The sequence below is a fragment of the Acromyrmex echinatior genome, chromosome 13 (genome assembly GCF_024713525.1).
Source record: "Acromyrmex echinatior isolate Ae372 chromosome 13, ASM2471352v2, whole genome shotgun sequence".
Lineage (NCBI taxonomy): Eukaryota > Metazoa > Arthropoda > Insecta > Hymenoptera > Formicidae > Acromyrmex > Acromyrmex echinatior.
Genome location: NC_141864.1, coordinates 9,557,953 through 9,581,502, shown reverse-complemented (window position 1 = coordinate 9,581,502; position 23,550 = coordinate 9,557,953). Strand labels below are relative to the sequence as shown.

The 23,550-nt window shown below is 34.1% G+C and overlaps 3 protein-coding genes across 7 annotated transcripts; 1 reads left to right on the top strand and 2 right to left on the bottom strand.

Annotated features, from left to right (window-relative positions):
- The first annotated feature begins 754 nt into the window (after positions 1–754).
- On the top strand, positions 755–4,948 carry LOC105148275 (ATP-binding cassette sub-family G member 5). Of its 3 annotated transcripts, none has more exons than XM_011059908.2 (6): positions 755–1,251; positions 1,601–1,859; positions 2,412–2,987; positions 3,236–3,458; positions 3,739–3,953; positions 4,157–4,948. In XM_011059908.2, exons 2-6 carry the CDS (start codon positions 1,664–1,666, stop codon positions 4,822–4,824), a joined length of 1,878 nt encoding a protein of 625 aa, XP_011058210.1. In that variant the 5' UTR covers positions 755–1,251; positions 1,601–1,663; the 3' UTR covers positions 4,825–4,948. The 3 variants fall into 3 exon arrangements, with proteins under 3 accessions (XP_011058210.1, XP_087268985.1, XP_087268984.1); XM_087412859.1 differs by having other exon boundaries at positions 755–1,273; XM_087412858.1 differs by lacking the exon at positions 755–1,251 and adding an exon at positions 1,263–1,317.
- Positions 4,949–6,021: 1,073 nt separating this feature from the next.
- Positions 6,022–9,334, bottom strand: SCOT (Succinyl-CoA:3-ketoacid CoA transferase). The gene is made up of 7 exons (XM_011059912.2): positions 8,941–9,334; positions 8,181–8,564; positions 7,674–8,099; positions 7,470–7,578; positions 7,136–7,352; positions 6,812–7,023; positions 6,022–6,655 (listed from the first exon to the last, which is right to left on the bottom strand). Exons 1-7 carry the CDS (start codon positions 9,019–9,021, stop codon positions 6,468–6,470), a joined length of 1,617 nt encoding a protein of 538 aa, XP_011058214.1. The 5' UTR covers positions 9,022–9,334; the 3' UTR covers positions 6,022–6,467.
- A 1,311-nt stretch (positions 9,335–10,645) lies between these two features.
- Positions 10,646–23,506, bottom strand: kermit (PDZ domain-containing protein GIPC-like protein kermit). 3 transcript variants are annotated; one of them, XM_011059913.2, is made up of 6 exons: positions 22,613–23,506; positions 15,409–15,761; positions 13,369–13,465; positions 12,906–13,288; positions 12,539–12,620; positions 10,646–12,026 (listed from the first exon to the last, which is right to left on the bottom strand). In XM_011059913.2, the coding sequence occupies exons 2-6, from the start codon at positions 15,751–15,753 to the stop codon at positions 11,869–11,871; spliced, it is 1,065 nt and encodes a 354-aa protein (XP_011058215.2). In that variant the 5' UTR covers positions 15,754–15,761; positions 22,613–23,506; the 3' UTR covers positions 10,646–11,868. The 3 variants fall into 3 exon arrangements, with proteins under 3 accessions (XP_011058215.2, XP_011058218.2, XP_011058216.2); XM_011059916.2 differs by lacking the exon at positions 22,613–23,506 and adding an exon at positions 17,954–21,454; XM_011059914.2 differs by lacking the exon at positions 22,613–23,506 and adding an exon at positions 21,302–21,454.
- Between the last annotated feature and the right edge of the window lie 44 nt (positions 23,507–23,550).

The window sequence follows — 23,550 nt, the reverse complement described above, 5'->3', positions numbered from 1 at the left end:
TTTTACGTGCGACGGAATGTATTCAAGTTAAGGGAATTTTTATAGAGAGGAATGGATGCATAACTTGAAGGTAGAATTCAAATAAAAGAAACGTAAACGTGGAACAAAAGAAAAGTAAATTCGTGTAAAAGTTAACGCGAGTCAACGTAAAAGAAATAATTATTTTTATCGGGCCTTTTCTTTCTGCAGTATTTATCGAGTTGGTCGAGAAATTCGTCAGAAAATTCTTTATTCATCTTTATAATACCATCTTTATCCTGTTCAAAGATTTGCATACATTGCATCTTATTGTTAGAGCAACGATGTATAATTAGTTAAAATTTTGATTTTTTTTTTTATCATGGAACAGTTATAAGATAAAATAACGAGCATTTTAACTTCGTCTATTTCTAATATAAATAAAGATATAAAATTTATTTTTTGCATCTTGCATTCTCCTACATCAAACTAAAGCATATTTTAAAATTTTAATATATTTCTTGGAATATTACTAAGTAAACATTTACTTACAGTAAATAAATGTTTACTCAATAAAAAAATGATAGTTAAATCAAATTAATGATTTTCCTATCAAATAAATATATGTTTACATTTAATAACTATTTACTTAAAACTATTCAAACAAATATTTATTAAAATTTATTTTTCTGTAAAAAACAAAGGGATTTCGAACGAAATATCCAAGAACATTGTGAAAGGATCAACTATGGGCTGATAGGTAAAAGTTCGATATAAACAAACGTGTCTACGCAGACAAAAATGCGACATATTTTTGTGATAAATACTTCGTAGATCGCAATCGGTATCTAAACAGCATCTCGACTAGTTTACATGACGTTGAAACGCGCACATCGCGTTGCTTACGCCGATGGTCTTGCTCGGGGTCGGCCCCCCTCCAGATCGCGGGCCCGCGTCGGAGAAGACATTCACCTCGAGGAGAGCCAACTCCCAGCCGGATAGCCAGCCAGGTATCGTTACCTGCAACTACGCGTTTCTCGTGTCCCAGCCTCGCTCGAGCGAGTCACTTTTACGCGCTGGTCAGTGCACACTGCAATCCGCACAGCGGTAGCACGCTCTCACGTTGGTGCATTATTCACTATCATCCGGACTACCATTTTGCGAAGTTGCGGAAGATTATAAAAAACGCGAGTGCGGGTGGGTTTCTTTGTTAAAGTGCACGGTGTTCTCCAAGTCACGGACACGGTCAAGTGCGCGACGGATGGATGAATCCGGTGACAGTCCTGCACCTCGGTATCTTCATGTTCCTTTGGATGTTATTTATCATTTTTAATATATTTTTATTCTTATGAAATACTCGTACGTTTCTTTGATAATATTAATATTGCGATTAATACTGATTATTATGATTTTTATTAATTTGAAAAATAACTCATACAGCAGATTTCATCTGACATCTTGAGAACGTCTTTAGGACGTAAGGCGGCGTCTTTAGAACGTTCTTAGGACGTTTCTCGGATGTATGTATGTTGTAGAAATAAACAATTGTTATTTTGGGATAATATGCGAAGTTACATAAATTGCAATGAAAAATATGTATTATATTTTGAAAGAAATAATTTTAGAATCTTTACTTCTGTAGAGCTTCGCAGATGTTACTTGAGGAATGTGACCGTGGGTACCGAAAGTAATACCAATTCTCAAGATGCTTCCATCTGATTGCGTTTTGGACATATCCAACGTGTTTCACTCCACCTCGGTAGTGATCGAAGGAACCTGTCTCAATAAATCCGAACCTACCGCAGTGCTTAGAGATGTATCAGCTCGCGTCCACGGCGGGGAAGTCCTGGCTATTCTAGGATCAAAGGGTTCCGGCAAACGAGCGCTTCTCGATGTTATCGGTGAATATTTCTGATCATTCTTTCCAGCATTGTATTGTAGCGTTTCGCAAAGTTGCAAACAATGCAGCGTAAATCGGCGCGTAAATCGCTTTTAAGACCTTTGTAATTTAATTAAATTTACCATGGCTAGTCTTTTCTATTATATACGAAAAAAAACAGTTTTGTTAAAGTATCTAAAAATTTAACTACAAAACATTCAGCTCACAGGTATGAAAATAATTTTGTTGGATTAGCAAAATAATTATACAGACTCGTTGCTGGAATATTAAAACTTCTTTAAAACTTGTATTTCTTACAAAATCATTTTTATAATCCAGCAAAATTATTTAGATCTGTATCTACCTAAATTTTTAGATACTTCAGCAATTGTTCTTTCCATGTATATCTCATTCATTTTGGCGTCACGCCATAATGAAAGAGTTCTTATAAAAGTATTTATAGTTAAAAATTTTATTTAAAAAAATTAAAAACCATAAAGAAAAAAATGGATGATAATAATGTTCTAGATTCGGCGTATTAATTAAATTTGAAATAATTAAAAATTTCTACTAGCTGGAAGAACGGAGGGCGAGACGAGGGGACGAGTTACCCTGAACGGCAACTTGCTGACTCCGGAGTTGTTTCGGCGTCATGGCGGTTACGTGGCTCACAGGTGTCATCTGCTGCCGAGTTTGACGGTTCGCCAGACCCTGATGTATGCCACGTGGCTCGCCAATCTAAACAATCGCGAGGCCCGAGTGCGACAGACTCTCGCCGACTTGGCGCTCTCGCAGGTCGCCAACCGGTCGGTGAACGATCTCACCAGGCCGGAATATCGGCGGCTGATGCTGGGAGTGCAACTTGCCAAAGATCCGACTCTGTTGTTGTTGGACGAGCCAACCTGGGACACCGATCCTCTCAACACATATCTCATCGTCTCGATGCTGTGGTCTTATGCCACTAGACGCGGCTCCATTGTCGTCCTCACTATGGAAACACCTAGGTCTGACGTGCTACCATTTGTTAGTCGCGTAACATTACTGTGCCTGGGTGCGGTGGTTTATTCTGGACCCACCAGGAGTATGTTAGATTATTTTACCTACATTGGCTTCCCATGTCCGGAACTGGAAAATCCGTTGATGTATTACCGTAAGTAATACCGCATGGAACAACGTTATTCTCCTCCCTTCCTCTCTCTTACCCCTTTCTCTCCTTTTTCTCTCCTTGTGATTACCATTTCGTTTAGAAAATTGCATTCATTTTATTTCAACAATCTTTATTATTTTCTGAGTCCTTAGAGCGTTTTAAAAAAGTAATTGATTTAAATAATGACGAAGATATTTAAAGAAGATTAATTAAAATAAATTAATAAATCAGAATTTCGTCGTTTTTTTCAGTATGCTTGTCGACTGTCGATCGTCGCTCCAGAGATCGTTTTCTGGAGTCTAATCAGCAGATATCGGTCTTGGTCGAGAAATTCAAAGTGGATGGAGTGCTTTACATGAAAGAAGGACCGCAAGTGCCTCACAATATGAAAGATACGACTCTTGGTATTATGCATAAGGGCTTAGGACGTGGAATCAAACCCGGATGCTTTTCGACTCTTTTGGCGCTATATTTGTTAGTTTCCTGAATTATAATGATTTATTTAAATGCAATATCACATTAGTTGAATAAAAAACTTAACTAGTATAACAAATGTTTCAAAGCCAATTTTTCTTCGAAAAAGATTTTACTGGCAATTATTAATTGTAAATCTTTTAACATTCGATGACATGGATTATATTGGCATCACACATGTTTTGAAAGTAAATTATTTTCGAGTCGATTCTAAAGTCTGTCGACAAAATTAAGATCAACCGTTTTAGGATAACTTATTAATCATATTATTATATTTTAGACGAAGTATGGCGGCTACATTCTCGTTCAATAAGATCGGCCTGGGACACTTTGCTGCTCGTCTGCTGTTACTGCCATTCGTCGTTGCTCTAATGAGTATACTATATTCACATTCAAGTCCCGTACAATCAAGAATTTTCTTGCAAACCGGCGGCTTGATCTTCAACGTCTTGACGTTATTTTACGTAGCCGGAATAGTCGCGACATCCCTTTTGTGTAAGTCGAAAGGCAAATTAATTAAAAAAAAATAGATAATAAGCAGCTTTCCAATCACGAATCTCTAATCAATCTTAGAGATATTTAAATAATTTTTAATGTCTTTCGAATTTATTTTATTCATATCGCTATTCAAAATATGTTGAAGTGTATTTTCTCTTCTAATTTACATTTGGCACTTAATTACATAAAGGTTGATATAGTTCCAGGTTTTCGCGCAAGGTATTACCAAGAGAAACGAGAGGGTCTCTACGGCGGCGCGATGTTCTTGACCGCATACACCATGCTGAGTCTTCCATTGAGTTTCATATCGACGCTGATAACGATCGGGATTTTGATTCCCATTTTGGAACTGGACCTCACCTCGTGGGCGTACGCTTCCGGCATTCTATGGTCCAGTTACGTGGCAGCCGAGCAAGTAACGGTAGCTGTACTGATGGTGATCGGTAGACCCATAACCGGTGCCATTACAGTATTATACATGACCCTGTTATCTTTGATAATTGCGTCAGGTGCGATTCGTAGCTTGAAGAACTTGCCCTATTGGTTGGCGATGGTGACGACCGCATTACCAACGAGATATGCATCTCTTGCGTTGAACCAGTTGGTGATCGATACTCCCATTCTATCTAATTTACCCTACAACGAGAGTTTCACCTGTCCGGGTGTACCTGAGCTTTGCAGGTACCCTGATGGCAAAACTTATCTGATAGAACGTTTCACTAAAGAAGGCGAAAATATCTCCGAGGTGTTAAATGTAGATCTGAATCTGCTGATCTCCTTAGCGTTTGCCGTCGGACTTATTATATTGAATAGCGTTTTGTATCTGTTGCCACTACCTGCCAGAGTGAAGGCGAAATTCAGAGAATGATGGATTGTTGAACGTTTCCTGAATAGTTGCGACTATGTTGGAATCGTGACGTCATAGGCGAGAAATACACGTTAATTTATGCTGTATGTTATTTGTAAATAAAGACAATTTAACCAAATCTAAATGACGCTTTAAAACATTTGTAAAAATGGGCAAAAATTGTCTTATTGTTATTATTCTTCAAATTGTCTATATTATTATTATTCTTCATTATGAGATAATGATTATGACAGGAGAAATTTAATTTTTTACCGACTTTTTTACCGAATTTTTTACTCAAAAAACATAGGGATATCAATTGAAAATTTTGATAGTTTTATAGAGATTGCCAAGTTATAAGATCAAGTAAAAGTAGTGCAACTTGAAATTACTGTCTTAAAAAAACAATATACTTAAGAGACTAAGAGAAAAAGCAACTGAAATTTCTGAATGCTTTTCCTCAAATGCTGTTTTGAAAAAAAACATTCATAAACTTCAGTTGCTTTTTCTTAGTCTCTTATAAGAGACTAATCGGTTGCATCAACTTTACTTTAATATTAAGCGAGGTTTAAAACTCTCTTTGTCCTTATCTAGTAACGTTGATGCAATCGAGTCTAAAAGGCTCGATTACACTAATGTGCCTTTGATTTTAAACGAGACTCGAAAACTTTGTTCCTGTCTTTTTTCGATTTTAAAACAAGATAATAGAGAAAGTTAAAGCTTCGTTTAGAATCAAAGTATTGTACATTGATGCAACCGGGCCTTTTAGAGAGAATATATTCCCTGGGTTTGGTTTTTCGACCCCATTTCAGAGGTCACAGTACCATGTGTATCAATTTTTAGTTTTTGAGCCTCTTCAGGGAGCAGAGGCTCGCTTTATGTTTTTGCATTTGCATTCCTTAGAGGTTGTCAACACTTGACGAGGATTCAAGAGCGTTAAACTACAGTTTAACATCGAATCCGAACAGCGAACGCGAAAAATCGCATGTATGCAGGTGGCATATTACAATTTATAAATCGAAAAATGTACACTAACTCAGCCACAGAAAACAGATCTCTTGTGATCGTTATATTTAACATTGAGCGAAATTCGAATATTTGGATTTAGCGCCGACCAAATGGCGTATGTATTACATTTATTTAATTTAAATTCTGAGTGTATATAAAATTGTAAATAACATTAGAATTAGGAATATCGATCAAAGAAAAAAACGCATATCAAAAATATTAAAAACTTTTATTTCATAAGATATGTTACAAAATCATTTTGTTTATCTAATAATGCTAATTAGTATATATAATATTTCTTTGCAAACATAATCGTTTTGATAATTTACAACAAATAAGAATATATGTACATTTAAAAAATGTATTAACTGTTTTGTACAATATAATGCAGTTAATGTATAGTAATTAATCAAGCATCAATCATAATGTTTACTTGATAATTGAAATGTTGCAATATATTACACGAAAAATACGAATCTATCAAAAAACGAATATATCAACAGAAAACATAATTATGCAATATAATTATACATAATCAATAACTCCATTTATTTGTTAAATTGCATATTTATAATTTAAAATGTATTAAAAATTTACTTTCAGTCATAACATTGAATTATTATATTGAATATCACATTTGTGAAATATATTACAACTTATAAATCGTCGTCTGTAACTTGTTCCATTTCCTTAAGATCATCGGCAACACTGAATTCACAGTCCGTTGAACTGATAATCTGACTAATCTCGACATTATGTGCGATCTCAATAAGCTTTAATCCTTCTCCTTTCATTACTTCAAATACTCCGAGATCTGTGATAATTAAATCTACACATTGCTGACCTGTAAAAAACAAAAGTTATTACATAAAGTAACTAGAAATAATACAGAAAAATATTAGAAAATATTTACTTTTAAAGTATATTAATCAATATTAAATTATTTTTTTATTTTACATGTAGGCAAATAAAAAAAAATTGAAGTATCATCGGTTTTTACCTGTGACAGGCAAAGTGCAATTCTTCAAAATTTTTGGACTTCCGTCACGAGCTGTATGTTCCATAGTTACCACTACCTTCGTGTTCGGCGAGGAAACAAGATCCATAGCACCACCCATGCCTTTTACCATCGTACCCGGTATCATCCAGTTAGCTAAATCTCCGTTCTCCGACACTTGCATGCCTCCAAGAATAGTCAGATCAATATGACCTCTGTGTATGTAAAAAATATAATTATTAAACTTGTTTACTTTGAATATATTCTAATATTTGTCGTGAAAGGAACATACTAATAATTAATCTATATAAGTAATTATATACAAACCCTCGAATCATTCCGAAGCTCTCATCACTACTAAAGAAAGCAGCGCCGGGCAAAACAGTTACAGTTTCTTTTCCAGCATTGATAAGATCCGCGTCGACGTCATCTTCATCCGGAACAGGACCCAATCCAAGAATACCATTTTCTGATTGCAATGTCACTTTTACACCCCTCGGGATGTAGTTACTAGCAAGCATAGGCATACCGATTCCCAAATTTGCTGCAAAAATTTTCGATTTAAATACATTGATGAGAAATTTGATTATTTCATTCAAAATCTCTCAGAGTATCTATATCTCCAATTCAAATGTTTAACAAATTTATATTTTAAACCTACCATACATTCCATCCTTAAATTCAAGGGCAGCACGCCTGATAATCATATTCCTTGCTTTACTAGCCGGTGTCACTTTCTTAGGCTTTAGGGTTTGTTTCGTCGAACGTTTCTGCAGAAAAAAAATTATATTCATAAAACATTTACATAAATTATATATAATTAAACATGCATAATGATCATTAATTAAAGTAAATAAGCGCCAACCTCAATCCGTTTTTCATAACATGGCCCCTTCACAATCCTGTCTACGAAAATACCAGGTAAATGAATGTGATCAGGATTTAATTGGCCAAGTTCCACAATCTCCTCCACTTCGACGATTGCTACCTTGGCCGCCTTGCACATCACAGGATTGAAGTTCCTCGCCGATTTCCGGAAAATTAGATTGCCGGCAGTGTCAGCCTTCCACGCCTTCACAAGCGCAAAGTCACCAGTGATGGCGGTCTCCAAAACATAATTTCGTCCATCAAAGTGATTCACGTTCCTCGGCTCACCCGATATCTCGGCATTGCCATTCTTGTCGTATTTTATGATGACGTTGCCCTCCTGTACAATGGTACCAAAAGCTGTGGGAGTATAAAAAGCTGGAATACCAGCACCACCTGCTCTTACACGTTCCGCCAAAGTGCCCTAAGTAAGTAATAATCGTTATTCGACCTGTAACAATTTACGAGATTTATGACATACTTTTTCTTGTTTTTAAAGCATTACCTGCGGTGTTAATTCAACCTCCAATTGGCCACTAAGATACTGCCTTTCGAATTCAGGATTTTCTCCCACATACGATGCAATCATCCTTTTGACCCTGTGCTCCTTCAACAATATACCCAGCCCAAAGTCTTCTACCCCAGCATTATTCGAAACTAATGTTAGATCTTTCGAGCCGTTTTTTAATATAGCTGCTATTAAATTCTCTGGAATGCCACAGAGACCAAATCCACCAACCAAAAGTTTAGCTCCATCATGTACATCAGACACAGCTTCCTCTATATTTGTGAAGATTTTACCATTTCCTACTGGTGATGATTTCAATTTTTTAACCTCCTGCTCCACTTCTGGGATATCAGCTTTGATGGAGAAATTAACTGTGCATACCTGTTAAATGAAATTTAAATTAAATCTGCCTCAAAAATATTTTAAAATGTACCTTCAAAAATTAAAGAATGCACTATACTAAGTTGCAAAAATGAGAAACAAGATATACATTCAGAGATACAAAAGTATATAAAAATATTTTTAAAGATTGACGATTTACATTAAAATAACAAATCATTAAACAAATAGCAGTTTCTTAAAACAATTAATTATACGCCAAAGATATAACTGTACAATTTAAATTTATTTAAAATGTATATTGCAGACAGTTAACTATATTGCAATATCGGTATGGAAATAAATAGAGAATTAAGATAACTCTTTTAGACGTACGTTATACGTACATCTGATAACGCAACGAGAGCTGTTTACGCACCTGTGATATTTTTATGGCACCCCGGGAGCCGCTGTTCCAACGCAAAAATACACCGCTGACCCCTCTCAATGCAAATGCCATGGTCACCGTATGCTAAACGCACAATTGTTATTCGTAAGATGTATATGAATCCGTCGGAGATTAAACTCGAGACTTAACGCTATCTGCTCCGATATTACTTCATCAATTCTTCCCGAAATAAATATTTTGTTATTTATCTTGACTGTGTATTCTCCGTTTTTTCGTTGTAATCAGTCTCGACGTGCCGAAATACCGTCTCGCAATAATTGTTAAGGAATTTCGCGCCGCGGAAACCTGCGAAACCTAACCTCTTATCAACAACTCACGCATAGAGGTGCGGACGGTGACTGGACAGAACGGAACGCGTACCGACATTTCAATTTAAAACCATGCGATCAGGAACGTATTAATCTGTTTTAAAGCTCAAGAAATTGGGACTGTGACTGTGATGACATGATTGGGTTGGAAATCAAAGTATAAGGAAGAGGTATAAAGAAAGCTCAAGAAATATTAGGTGTTGGAATTAATTCGTAGCGTTTTACAAGTGATGGGAAGTACTTTCATTAATGTATTTTTTAATGCTCATGTGAAATAAATAACATTCTTTCATTAAAAAACGCTACGAATTAATTCCAACACCTAATAGTTTTAAGAGGGAGAGATTTCGAGTTTAAAGTTCATATTAGAACGCACTTATAACAGCTGATAAGCGTGCATTAGAATTTAATTTAAATTAGATATAATATATACTTAGTATTAATTATAATATATAATTATACTTAGAATTTCAGAAATAAAATTTCACAAATTACTAGTGTTATTATTGGTATTATTTTTGTAAACAATATTAAATATAAAATATTATTTTTTAAACAATATTAAGTTAATTATTTTTATCTATCAAATTATTTTTTATTTATTATAATTAGCTATATATTTTTCATTCTTTTTCTTTTTTGGGGCACGGAAACGTTTTAACGCAGGCCTTATCGTGAAATACGACTCTGATAGAAAACGTGTTTATCATGTATATTATGCCGTTTTGTAGCAAGGACATCAGGACTTTCAAACAATTATGTAGATATTCAATATTGATCTAAAAGAGGAACGATTTAATAGCACAACAAATGTATCTTCTTATTTTTTTAAATTGCATTTCTTAATATAGGATCTCCACACGACTTTTTGAAGAATTATTTTATCTACAATGGACAGACAATTAATTAATTCATTGTATAAAGATACTCAAAAAAATATCGTGGATCAGTATTTGCAACATAAAAATAACTCCAAAAGTATATTATATAATATATTTAATCATTTATATTTAATATATATAAGAATTTATAAAATACAATATTATATGTTTTTAATAAACGCAAAATTGTTGAAATTTTTGCGTAATAATGCTAAAGAGAATTAGAGAGGTCCTCAGGTAGAACACGGAATCGTAATTATATTTACAGAACGTCATCATGACGTCATTGGATATTTAAAAATTGACTTATAAGTGACGAATAAGGTCATAATGATATTATGAGGTCATGATTCTTTGTTTTATTTGGGTCTGTTTTTTATACGTGTTCAACAAAAGACTGATTTCCAAATACCTTCGTTATCTTAGATAGCGAGCATCAACTTTTATACACTGGTAATATACATTCTATAAATAGTCTTCAAGACGTTTGGTTTCATAATAAATATTTATTCGATGTGTGAAATCAATAAAGATCATGCCTTTATTATAAAGACTTTTCTCGAAAATGAATATAATAATTTCTCGCACTCTTATAATCATATTGCATGAACTTAAATATGTATTAAAATATATATTAATCCATTCTTATCACTATAACATCCGAATGCTCGGGGAACATTAAAATGTCTTACAAGACATCAAGACGTTCTACAATTCTTGAGAGACTTCTTATGAAATAATTGAAAAGACAAGTTTGATGTCTTTGATTTTCAAACATTCTTTATCAAACTAAAGACATCTTCGCGATGTCTTCTAGACACGCCTGTTGCCTGGGTTGATACTAATGAATACTAATACGACTCATGTTAGAATAATATTATTGATATCGCGCGATACCAACGCAATAACGTCATTTGATAATGCGAATCAACATGTTTACGCTGTCGTTCGAATAATTAATATTATAGTAGTCAGTAACAGATATTTTCCGCGTCTTTTTTTTATAGGGATATCGATATCGATTTGAATGAACAGAATTGTTTCGTTATAATAAGGAAATTAAGATCGGTATTTTAATACAAAAGAAGAGAAAGAATTTACAATAATAAATTCTTCTTTAATACAATTCTTTAAGATAATATCTTTCGAATAATATCGAAAATATTGTCATTGATTTTCTGCGCAATCTGTAAAGAATTATCTGTCTTCTATTTTCCAATTTGAGTTGCTACGCTTTTACCATATGACACAGTGTATGATACAATTATTACGGAATATATTGTAGATTTTAGCCTACATCTTTGCCACGCATCTAGGATCGAATACGCCAGCTCGATTCGCATTTGAGGAACATTCGTAAATCAAATCATTCGTTGATTACGTTCAGCAGAAAAAGCAGCTTTACAACTGTAAAATTAATTCTTTAACTTTTGTTCTTAGTTCCTCACTGGAGCTAAATGTATAAATCAATCATGTTAAAGAATTTTACAAAAGCTGCTTTTTCTGCTGAACGCAGCCATTTTTTAAATAAAATTGTTCAAAGAGAAATGTAATCACGATTGACGCTAAACGCCCACGTCCAGGCCTCTGGATTACGGTAACACGAAAATGAACGAACGTCATCTTCTTCAATCAGAAAAACACTTCGTTCACAGATAATTTCATCGCTTCATTATTCGACGATTGTTATTACATTATTGATCCTCGCGTCATCGATGCCGGCCTGCTCTGGCATCCGTCACAGCGCCCCACAATTCGATCACAAAATCGTCAGTAAAACCGAAGTCTTCCAAGTCGGAGTTGTCTATCGCTTCGGCGAAGTCTATACTGTTGCATTTACCCTCAGCGAGTTCCCAGATTTGTGTCGCTGTAATAAATCAGATAACAATCGAATATCAATCTTAAAATAAAATAAGAGACTCAAAAATTCATCAATAAAACTACACTGTAAAAGTCTTGTTGTCACATGTTAATTGGAATTCTCGTAGATTCAGAATATATATACAGAATATATATACAGAATGTATATACAGAAATAAATTAGACACTTATAGTTAAATCTATCAAACGTTCTAATCGAGATAATTAAAAATTCAATTTATGATAACCAGAATTCTAATTCATACAATCAGAATTCGTTTTATACTTCTTGTTTGTACAACCAAAACTTTTTTTAGTGTATATGTTTATTTATATTGATACTTACATTCTTAAAGAACACATAAAAGCTAACAAAAATCAAAATGACTTTATTTTTATTTTTAACGTCAATAAAAAAAGTCAAATTTGTAAGTAAAAATCGTCATTTCAATTTTCATGACGTTAAAATAAAGTCATTTTGATTTTTTCTTCATTTAGCATTCCTTGAGTTGAACTTACCTAACTCTGTATCAGAGATGCCCATGAAGCTTTCCAAGATAGTGTTAATCTTTTCGACACCTATCGCAGCGGCATCATCAATCTGCGCAAATATTTACTTTAATTATCGCTCAATGTGGTCAACTATTCATTCAACGGGAAAAGCGGTATATCAAAGTATAGTATAATATAAATAAATATACAATATCAAAGTGTGTATGTGTGTGATATCTAAACAATTCAAATATTTCATAACACAGGAAATTAGCACTTGTTTTACTCATCATTTTTGAGGATTAATATTATCAGAGAAACGTTATTCCCGATAAAACTATTTATTTATCTCACTAGTTCACCACTTGAATGCCATCGTTTCTATTTTACACACCTGCTCTACGATTTGTGCGCTACCGTCAGCCTTGAATCTCAAGGTCTCCTTGCCAGATCCATAGCCAAGCTTCTTTCCTTTTTTGAGATCACCACGCGGTCCGATGCTACCAAAGCCATTCTTCTGCGGTTCCACCAGCCTCAATGTAAATGTTGAACCCTTCGGTATATCTTTCAGCATCTTCGCCACTTCAAAATGTCGCCTGCCGACGAGGCTGGTCGAGTCGATCCTCTCGATATGATCGCCCACTTCGATCACCTTTATCCTGTCGATCACAGAACCCACCTTTATACGTTTTATGAAAGCGTAGCCGGCACCATTATCAGTGATCGTCAGGCCCAAAGCGTCATCCGTTTTCACCAACTCGATTTCTTTCGGTTGGCCTGCACCGAAAATGCATTAATTACTTTTTATCTGCTTCATGCAACCTGTGCTTTCTAATTGCAGGAAAGTGCATAGTAACCTTTCTTATGTGCGAATATGAAGTCGCCCACGCCGATTTGCCCGCCTAGTAGCTCCGTCATGTCCACTTTGTGCGTGTTGAGCGTGCAAAAAAGAATCTGGAACATCAAATCTTATTTTATTTTCAACATTTGAGCACTATAATTTATCCTTACTCCTCCACCATCTTTCAAATTTTACAAAGTCTTCTAAGTATTTAAGTTGTTTATCTTTATGTACATTATTAACTCCTTTTTATATTTGGAGTTTTTAAAGGAATACCAATATTTTGATTGTGAATTTTGGAAATAAATTGCAAATAAATTTAAACCCGTGAAAAATAAGTAAAATATAATCCAACTTCTATAATGATAAAAACTCGTTAAAACTTTGACTAGAATTGTTTCAGATTTTAATCCGAAACAATAAAAAATTTGCTCTGTTTCTCGAGAAAATTTTCTCTGTTTTTCGAAGACTCTGTTGACAGAAGAGTTTTTTTGCCGGCGGAAGATTAAATATATTTTTATTAAAAATGTCATCTTCGCTCTGGATTTAATACGATTCCTTCATGACGATTTAACCAACTTAATTTTGATGTCTGATTTAAATCTTACTGCAAACATTCCGCAAATAAAATTTAAATTACATCCAGATTTATTTTCCTAGTTCCCTTCAACCATCATTGCGATACAGCGTAGTGCTACGATGATTTATTTAACTTAGAGATTGCGAGAGAAGCTAAATCCACGTTTCAAGCGACCCATAACGAGTCGACGAGCGACCTGGTTACATCGCGACGACCGCGTTTATACGATGGATTACACGTGGCTCTCTCCTCTTTCTCTCTCGTCTAGTCGAGACATATCCGCCAGGTCGACGAGAGAGAGGCCACGGTCCGTGACCGGCGCTTCCTGCGTCCGGTGTCGTTTCTCCCTACGTGGGACGCTTTGCGTTGGAAACCAAGCCGTTTCCACTCCGAGCAGCTCCATTACCATTAAGTCTGACGGCACCGTTGCCGATTTCTCCAAATGTAAAGGAGGACTCGCGTAATTTTGCCTACATTTCACAGCATTTCGCGGATTCTTACGTATACTTTAACATCTTTAGATAGCATTTAAAGTAAAATTGTGTATTAAAAAAAACGAAAGAATAGAGTCTATTATTTAGCAAATTGTTCCTAGTATAATTTCAAAGTAAAGAAATGCAGGACACGAATGACCCAAGTATGTACTACATACTTGGGATTAAACATTTTAGTCTTAAGATGTAAATTAATTACAAATCACTGATCCTAAAGCGATTTTAGCATCTTAAAATGATACTTAATATCTTATTGCAGAAAGTCCACAAGGCTTACTCTTACTATTATATTTCAAGACTCAGTAAACGAGAATGGATTAAAATGGATTGAAATTTTTTTCTATCTGAAATTATCTATGCGTATTTTAAATAGCGAATACTTTTTTTGGATTTAATTGGATTCAATTAGATTCAATTGGATACAATTGGATTGAAAAATTGTATTTCCTATTCAAAATTTTGAATTGAACAGTATTCATGATGCACAGAAAAAGCTAATTATTTTTAAATTGAAAAGCATAGAGATATGCTCCATGCAATTCCTATAAATGAATAAAAATACATTCAGGATTGAAAAGCATTCATTTTAACATTCGTAAATCAATATTTCTGAAAATCTAAATCCATTTAAATGAAAAATTAATCTAAATTCATTTCAATTCATTCTCATTTGCGTAAGGCTGTGTTTCAAAATTTACTGCTACTGAAAATCCATAGTAGACGTAAACTATGGACTTTTAGTACTGGCTGTAAAATTTTAAAACACAGTCTGAGACTATCTTCAAAACAAGAACGAACTATAAATTTATACCAGCTTATAAGTTTTAACACCTAACAACCAATTCTACCTCCAAAGAAACAGCTCAACGAATTAACGACGTGGATTCAGATATAAACGATATAACGATTTAACGAATCTTTTCTTCTCTCGATAAGAAAGTCTCAACTATTTCGCGACATTTATCGCAGTCTTCGCGCTCACCTCCTCCGCAGGTAGGTCGTAACGTTCGGCAATTTTCTGGTACAGTTCCCGGACATTGCTGAAGTCCGATATCAGTCCTGTGGGACTGCCGTGGGCCAATTGGCAGTGGAAGACCAACGTCGACGGCCGCGGGTCTCGGGGTGGCAATCTCGTCTGTTCGTGTTGAAGAGGAGGAGCACCGTTTCCCGATCGGCTACCGGTACCGTTATCATTCGCGTCGTTGTCATGACCATTGTCATTGCCGGTCTGATGCTGATGATGCTGATGGTTGTAATACTGCATACCATTTGCAGCCTTCTCCGTTACCGGCGATCTCGGCGTGATCCGCGCCTTGAACAGCGGCATCCTCGAGTCTGTGAAAATAAATTATTGTACAAAGGAAGACCCCGTTATTCACAATCCGGTGTGACGTGTTGGATTCTCATCGCAAAATTAAGTTATTATAATCGACAAGTTGATAATTGAGAAATGTGTGACTCTGAACCTCCCGCGATCCTTTCACGCTGCTATCTTGAAATGGAATCGACAGAATCGCGAGAATGATTTATGATATCACAATAGCTGTCCGCGTACTTTTTAACTTTTTAAAGGATTTGAACTCATACAAAATATCTAGTTTGTCGAATGTTTGTGGATACTGCAAATAATAGTAAGATTAAAAATAATATTTTTCTTTTTACTGAAGTTACTTTAATCTAATTAAGAAGTTACTGAAATAGAAGTTACTGTAATAAATTATAATGATTTATTTTATAGAAAAATCAGTTTTACTGAAGAAGTATTAAAAAATTTATTTAAATATAAATCTGAAAATAATTTTATTTACGTCGCACGATATAATTGCTAAGTTAACGTTTTACCTTCGCGATTTTAATTTCTTACCGTGATTTCTTCAATGAAATAAAGAAATTCGTGCACGGAAAGAACGATTATGTTGAAGTATCTAAAATTTTAGGTAGATACAGATCTGAAAATAATTTTGTTGAATCATCAAAATAATTATGTAAAACGCTCAAAACTTTTTGTAGCATTACTCATGTTTGAGTTTCCTATAATTATTCCATAATTATATTATTTCCATAATTATTTTGATGATTCAACAAAATTATTTTCAGATCTACCTAAATTTTTGGATACTTCAACGTTCTTTTCGTGCGATGTAATAATTATCAATTTCATTGAAGAAATCACGGTAAGAAATTAAAATCGCGAAAGTAAGAAGTTAACTTGCCAATCGTTACATCGTGCGATGTAATAATTATCGGCTCAACTTCTGCGAATATGTTCGATTCTCAGATACGGTATTGATATAAGATAAGAGAAATGAGAACCACGGGAGAGGCGATTACACGGTAATTGCAATCTCGCGAAACCGTCGGCCACACGTTCAGAAGATAAAAGCATGTATCGACCACATGTTCTATTGCCAAGAGTATCCATTATATGCTCGTTTCTTCTGTATTATATGCAAGGCTCGTAAAATAACTGATGCGACTTATTTAAAATAAAAAACATAAGATAAATTCCAAAAACTTATTTAAAATATAAAATCATAGTAGTCGGTAAAATCACTAATACGACTTATTTGAAATAAAAAATATAAAATAAATTCCAAAAACTTATTTAAAATATTAAATAAGGAATAGGTCACAAGAAATTATTTAAAATATAAAATAAGAAATAGGACTCCAAAATACATTTATTGATTTAAAATAGAAGAACTTTTATTTAAAATATAAAAATAACTTATTTAAAATATAAAGTAACAAATATGTATTTTAAATAAATGTTTCAAATAGTATTTAAATAAAAAATATTTTGATGATTTTGTTTATTTGAATATACGAATATATTTCTAATATAATATATAAACGTTTCAAATTTTTAAAAGAAAATTATTTAAAATTCACAATCGATAAAAAAACTGATACAACGTATTTAAAATAAAAAATATAAGATAAATTCCAAAAACTATTTAAAATATTAAATAAGAAATAGGTCAAAAGAAGTTATTTTAAATAATAAATACTAATTGTTTGTAATTGCGCTCAACAGTATCAGACAAATTTGTAAGATGCTCCTGTTTTATTATACAATTCACATAAAATCAGGGCAATTAATTCTTCGAAACAATACCACATTATGTCTCGCTGACCGTAAGATTATTCATCTATATTACCATGCAACATATTTTATGAATTATTGAAAAAGGATCTGTGAGTTCCAAAATGTATGATTTATTACATTAAGTTTTTCTGATATTCAACTATTTATCATACTAATATTGAATGCGATTAAATTACTTTATATAAACTTTATTACCGCTCGATTCAGACCGTTATTTCTTTACACTTTGCATTACAAAAAACGAGCGAATTTTAATTAATAAATACTAAATAACTGTTTAATTTTTTTTTTATTTAAAATATATATTTTTAATAAATTTATTTGAAGTAAGACCGAGCCTTGATTATATGCTTATCGCGAACTTCGTACGTGAAATCACTCATGCACGGAACAACATGCGTATTAATTAAATACGCACCTCTCGGGTGCGACGTGTCGTTATCTACTCAGGAAACCGACGTCTTTCTCGCAAAGAAATCTCCAAACGCAAGCGGTTTCTACGCCTTTTTAAACAAAACCAAGCCTTCCTTGTCAGTTGCCTCGTTTTCGATTCATGCCACCCAGACCGTCTTTAGTCTTTTTTCATACGGTACTCATTATCTGCCTGAATAATCCTCTTTCAATGAGAAACTATATCGGTCGTTTTACATGTATGTTTTTTTATGTATGTTTTTTTTCCCCTTCTTTGATAGAAAAATGTCTGAGAATGTTTATTAAATATTCACATGCCACAGTTTTAAGTTTCATTTAATCGCACGAGATAACAATATCGCGATCATAGATCGAAATCTGAGATTTAAATTACGGAGAGGATTTTGCTATTTCAGACAATCAACTCCAACGTTTATCGCATCAAACAGAAAATTTTACAACGTATTTACTCTCTAAAACTTTTAAAATGAATTATCGCTCTGAAAAGTGAAATCTTATTCTTGAAGATTGAAAATAATTGAGCCACTCCTTTTTAAGATCGATTTAATTTTTACTCTTTAGAATGAGATTTCACTCTAACAAATTTAGAAAGTACAAATTCCCGTCTTCTACTTATGTCGTTTTTATCAGTATCCATAATATTTCATCGCACGTGTTCTGAGCTATCGCGAAATCTGCGCGACAGCGCAAAATCTGTCCGGCGTCACGCGAGTTGGAAAAACGTTGTTCTTGCCGATCCAACGTTACGCAATGAGGATAACAGCTCAGCAGGAAAATATAGTAAAACTATAATCATACGCTGTACTAACCTACCATACGCTAAACTACCTGTGTAACATATGTTATTCGCGCTATTCGCATTAAATTTCAACCTAACGCAATTGTTATCCAGAGTATTTCAAACCTAATGCGTTTCTCTTCGACTATAAATGTAGCGATGACTGTAGTGAATGTACAAATATGAATTCTTCGTATTTTCCGAGGTTATAAGGTGTATCTTTTTTTTGCAAAAATTAAGTTTCACAATGCATAATTTCTTAATAGAGTATAAAAGGTTAATGAAAGTTATCTTTTTTCTAAAAGAGATAATTAAATAATTTTCAAGCTTTCTAATATTAAGAGTTAATATTTTTCATCAAATATATTAGTATTCTCTAATTTCTTTGGAATGGAATCTTAAAAAAATCTCTAAATAATGAAAATTGAGCCAGTCTTAAAAAAAGAGTGGTTCAATTTTTAATCTTTAAGGTCCGGTTCCACCGTAAGTTTCAGAGTAAAATTAATTTTAATTTTTAAGAATTAGAAAAAGATAAACAATAAGTTAAATACTCATTTATTGATGGGACTGGACTGAAAATAAAATTTCACTCTGAGAGTGAGATTCACTAAAAGTTTTTAAGAGTAGAATTACAGTAGATCATGACAGAGATTATGACAAAGTATCTCGTACATTGTCAGTAATTTTATCTCATAATCTAAATGATATTAAAATTCAAGCGATAACGTTTCTCGAAATATTCGCGATGTACTTGTTTCCACAAAAGCAGCTTTGCAATTGTTATAAAATTAATATAATTAATTCTTATCCTTAAGTCAGTCTCTCACTGAATTAAATGTATAAACCAATTATATTAAAAAATCTTACAACAGTTGTGCAAAGCTACTTTTTCTGCTGAACGCAGCCAATAGGACAGGCGGATTCGGTTTACAGGTCGTTGGCGTCGCGTCGCAACCTCTGAGTAATTGCAATTGCAAACCACCGGCGCAGATTTCGTAAACGGCTATTCTGCTACGACAATGCGAATTGTTCACAAGCGGAATATCGCCATTCCAATTGTCTCCGATTACGGTCAATTATATCTGATGAATCCAAAAGGAGATTGTACTGCAAATTGCGATCGGGTTCATCATCAAACTCGTTCGTCATTAATTGCTAGCACATGCTAATATAACACAATAAAGAATTTAAAAAAATTCACGACCCAAATCCGGCTAAAATAATAATAATTTATAGGAATAAAATATGGAACGAGCACACGCATTATATCAACATGAGAGATAATTTCTTTTCCTTCATTAAATTTGGTTTCGCTCTGCCGACTAATTAGTGGCATACGCCGATTTTTATTTGCTTCATAGAACTACTGGCTCCAATGTTTTTACCGTTTGACATTTATTCCACGGTGCATTGGCACTGGAGAGCAACTCTCACCCGAGCCTGATTGTTCAAACGTCCGGGTCGAAATTTACTCGATAAAAACTGCTTATCGCGTCTCCAATTAGCGCGTCTCGCAATACGACGCATTGAGAAAAAAATGTCTGGTTAAAAATGGACGAACTAGAAAATTTTTATTGTATCAGTCAGAATTCCACTTGTCACAACTAGAATTGTAATAGATTTAACGAAAAATTCGAATTCGTCCATTTTTAATTTAGAATTCCAATTAATCCAACCAGACATTTTTCTCATCTAAAGACTGACGCCGCAAATCGAGCGGCAAATAATTACACAACTGTACATAATAATTTCCGACTCTTCGTTTTGTCATCGTCACATTCCTATGAATGTGCCACGAGAGACAAACAAGGTAATATAACAGGTTTTGCGCGATATCGAAATGTTACACAGCGAAAGTAACAGCGCTTTTCTATTTATATACATACATTGTACATATTTTTTTTTTCTTTTAAATAAATCTTCTAAACATGGAGAAAAATGGTCATTTTTGTAAGACTGGTAAAAATATTTTGACTATTTCTGCGAAACTCATGATAAATTTTATTCTTGTCTGAAAGTAAAAATTCGGAAAGTTTCTTCCAGAAGTTGTGTAAGGTAAACATACAATTACAGTAAAACCATTCAAGTATTACTTTTTAGTAAAGTAAATCATACTTTCAAGACTTTATACACCTGTATATTTTTTGTCGCACAGTAAAATAAATTTGTTCAGGCTAAGATAAAAAAATACTCGTCGATGAAGTAAATTCTATTGAGATATTGATAATTTATAGAGAGAGATTATTTTCCAAAATGTAAAAAGTACAACTATAATGTACGACGATTGCTCATTTATCAGAGTAAATAATAATTTTACATAAATTATGGACATCTGTCTCTATATAAACCTGCCAGTCCCATTAAAATTTATTAATTCTAGCTCTTATATTACATTTTTCTTCGTGACCGGCAGAAAACTTGTCGGAGGTTTTCGGGACACCCTGTACAATGGTATACACGTCAATACCGTAACGTTACGAGCGAGTACACGCCGGCGAGTACAAATAACACGCAACGCCCGTCCGGAACGTGTAACCGAGAAGACCGGCCTCTCACCTCTTCCTCGCCGTGATCGGCGCGCACCTGCCCGTATCCGTATCCGCGTCCGTATGAGCTTTTTCTTTCACGATGACGACGTAATGAAAGACGCAAGGACACTTTATTCGGCGATCACTTGGAGTACTGACGGAGCAGCGATCAACCGCGACGCGTTCGTCGTCGCAACTGGCCAGCCACCGGGATCCAAATACCCCTTTCTTTCCACTCGTCCGCCCGTTATCGTTTACCCGTTATCGCTCGCATGCTCGATCTTTATCACGTCACAGGCGCGAATGAGATTCGCGATCCGCGTCGAACCGCGAATCCAAAGATCGACGATGACAAAAGGTCTCAAGAACACGGAGGGCGTGCGATAAAGATAAGAAGAGTATATACTTCGTCCAAAAAATATCCTGGGGACGTCCTTAGGACGTTCAGAGGACATAAACACACTATATACGTATTGGAAGCTGAAGATTGCGAATTAGAAATTAAAATTCAGAACGAATCAGACCATTTTAGTTTTAATCCGTTTCGTTCTGATTGGCTGAATAATCTTCACTTCGCAATCTGGAACCTATAATAAGTAGACACGGCTTTAAGGATGTTTTCTGGACGTCTTTAGGACGTCCTTTGGAGAACTCTGCTGTATGGCTGATAGAAAAGGGTCAAAATTGGATTTTATATTTCGTTTCCATCGATATAGATCAACTTCAAGCTTGGTTCAATTTAATCGTCATCTTTTTCTAATTTTATGAACAAAAAAAAGATGGAAAGTCAGTTGAGCAGAAATTAAAGTTATTTTATATTGGTAGAAAGAGGCACGAATTTTATGATGAGAATTCAAAAATCAAATTTGAATTTATGTTCACAATGGAAATTCCAGAAATATGACAGACGATTTAAAAAGATGGAATTAATATATCAATTTTTTTCATAATATTATTTTTAATATGGAGAGCTCGATTAATTTATACTGTTAATATATCAGTATCATCACTGCCGATCATTTATGACAATAATCACGGCCTAACAGTTCACTTATCAATTATAAATAGCTTGTTTATCAAACGTATTGTTTTTAATTGGGTCGAATTATTTCAGAGGATTCTACTCTAAAATTGTTAACTTCCAGGATCGAAACAAAAGGAAACAACGTCGATAACATTAATATATTTAAAATAAAGACATTCTATTGTCTATTTTTCGAAGAAAAATAGAATGTCTTCAGAATAAATTTTCCCACGATCGTACCCATCAATGATTTATCTGTCGTTTAAGAATAATTGATTTCAAGAATAAGATTTCTCTGTTGAGTCTGAAATATACCTTGAAGTTTTCCTTTTCACATATTTAAAGAGCTGTCTCCGCGATACATATCCAAAAAAATATCCGTCAGAAACCTCCGGAAGTCCTCTCGAGGTAGACGACACGGTTCGAGTGAATTCCACCTGCGCGACGTCTTCTAATTCATTTAATACCAACGGCACTTCCTTCGAGTACGAGAGAACATTATGTAGCGGGAGAAAATCGCATGAAGCCGATTTCACGAGCTCGCGTGCCACCGTGAGCGGAAAGCAGCGGCGATAGGACTGATCGTGCAGGGCCCCTTCTTGTGCCAGCTGACCCCCCTCAAGCCCGTCAGGTATCCATCGCTGCGTCATAACGCTAACAATGAGATGCGAACAGTGTTGGAAGTCGGTCTCTGCAAAAGAATTTGTTTAAAAAAACAATACATTGAAAAAATACATGAATATTTTTTGGTCGTTTTACTAATAAGATTCACGTCCATTCCCACCAACGTAGATTAAATCCATCCAGATTCTAAAGATTAGAAAAAGACAAAGAGTAAGTTGAACCAAGATTAAAGTTAATTTACCTTGGTGGAAATGGATATCAGTTTCACAACTCACGGTTTAATTCTTAATCGAGATTCAACTTGTTTCTCATCTCTTTTCAATTCTAGAATTAGAAAGAGATAATGAATAAGTGAGTTGTGAAACTGGATCTAAATCAATTACGAAAGGGAATCGTTTTTTCACCATAAGATGCGTCCATTTGTTTTGGGTTCAATTATAATTTTAATTTCGGTTTTAATTAACTGTTTATCTTTTTCTAATTCTTAATGTTATTGTAATATATATTATACGAAAAAAGGATAAGATTTTTAAAATTAAAAAAAGATAAATTGAACAGAGATTAAAATTAATTTTTACATTGATGGTATCGAGCCTTAGTAAGTAAACGTTTGAATGAAGAGCAAAAAT

What these genes read in the sequence shown, in the direction of transcription:
- SCOT (XM_011059912.2), bottom strand. Translation starts at nt 9,021, where the DNA reads ATGGCATTTGCATTGAGAGGGGTCAGCGGTGTATTTTTGCGTTGGAAC. An exon ending in ATTTAAGGATGGAATGTATG is followed by an intron (nt 7,353 to 7,469) that starts GTAGGTTTAAAA and finishes AAATTTTTGCAG; the next exon opens with CAAATTTGGGAATCGGTATG. An exon ending in AGCTTCGGAATGATTCGAGG is followed by an intron (nt 7,024 to 7,135) that starts GTTTGTATATAA and finishes TTACATACACAG; the next exon opens with AGGTCATATTGATCTGACTA.
- LOC105148275 (XM_011059908.2), top strand. Translation starts at nt 1,664, where the DNA reads ATGCTTCCATCTGATTGCGTTTTGGACATATCCAACGTGTTTCACTCC. An exon ending in AAATCCGTTGATGTATTACC is followed by an intron (nt 2,988 to 3,235) that starts GTAAGTAATACC and finishes CGTTTTTTTCAG; the next exon opens with TATGCTTGTCGACTGTCGAT. An exon ending in ACTCTTTTGGCGCTATATTT is followed by an intron (nt 3,459 to 3,738) that starts GTTAGTTTCCTG and finishes ATTATATTTTAG; the next exon opens with ACGAAGTATGGCGGCTACAT.
- kermit (XM_011059913.2), bottom strand. Translation starts at nt 15,753, where the DNA reads ATGCCGCTGTTCAAGGCGCGGATCACGCCGAGATCGCCGGTAACGGAG. An exon ending in CATATTCGCACATAAGAAAG is followed by an intron (nt 13,289 to 13,368) that starts GTTACTATGCAC and finishes TTTTCGGTGCAG; the next exon opens with GCCAACCGAAAGAAATCGAG. An exon ending in GCGCACAAATCGTAGAGCAG is followed by an intron (nt 12,621 to 12,905) that starts GTGTGTAAAATA and finishes ATATTTGCGCAG; the next exon opens with ATTGATGATGCCGCTGCGAT.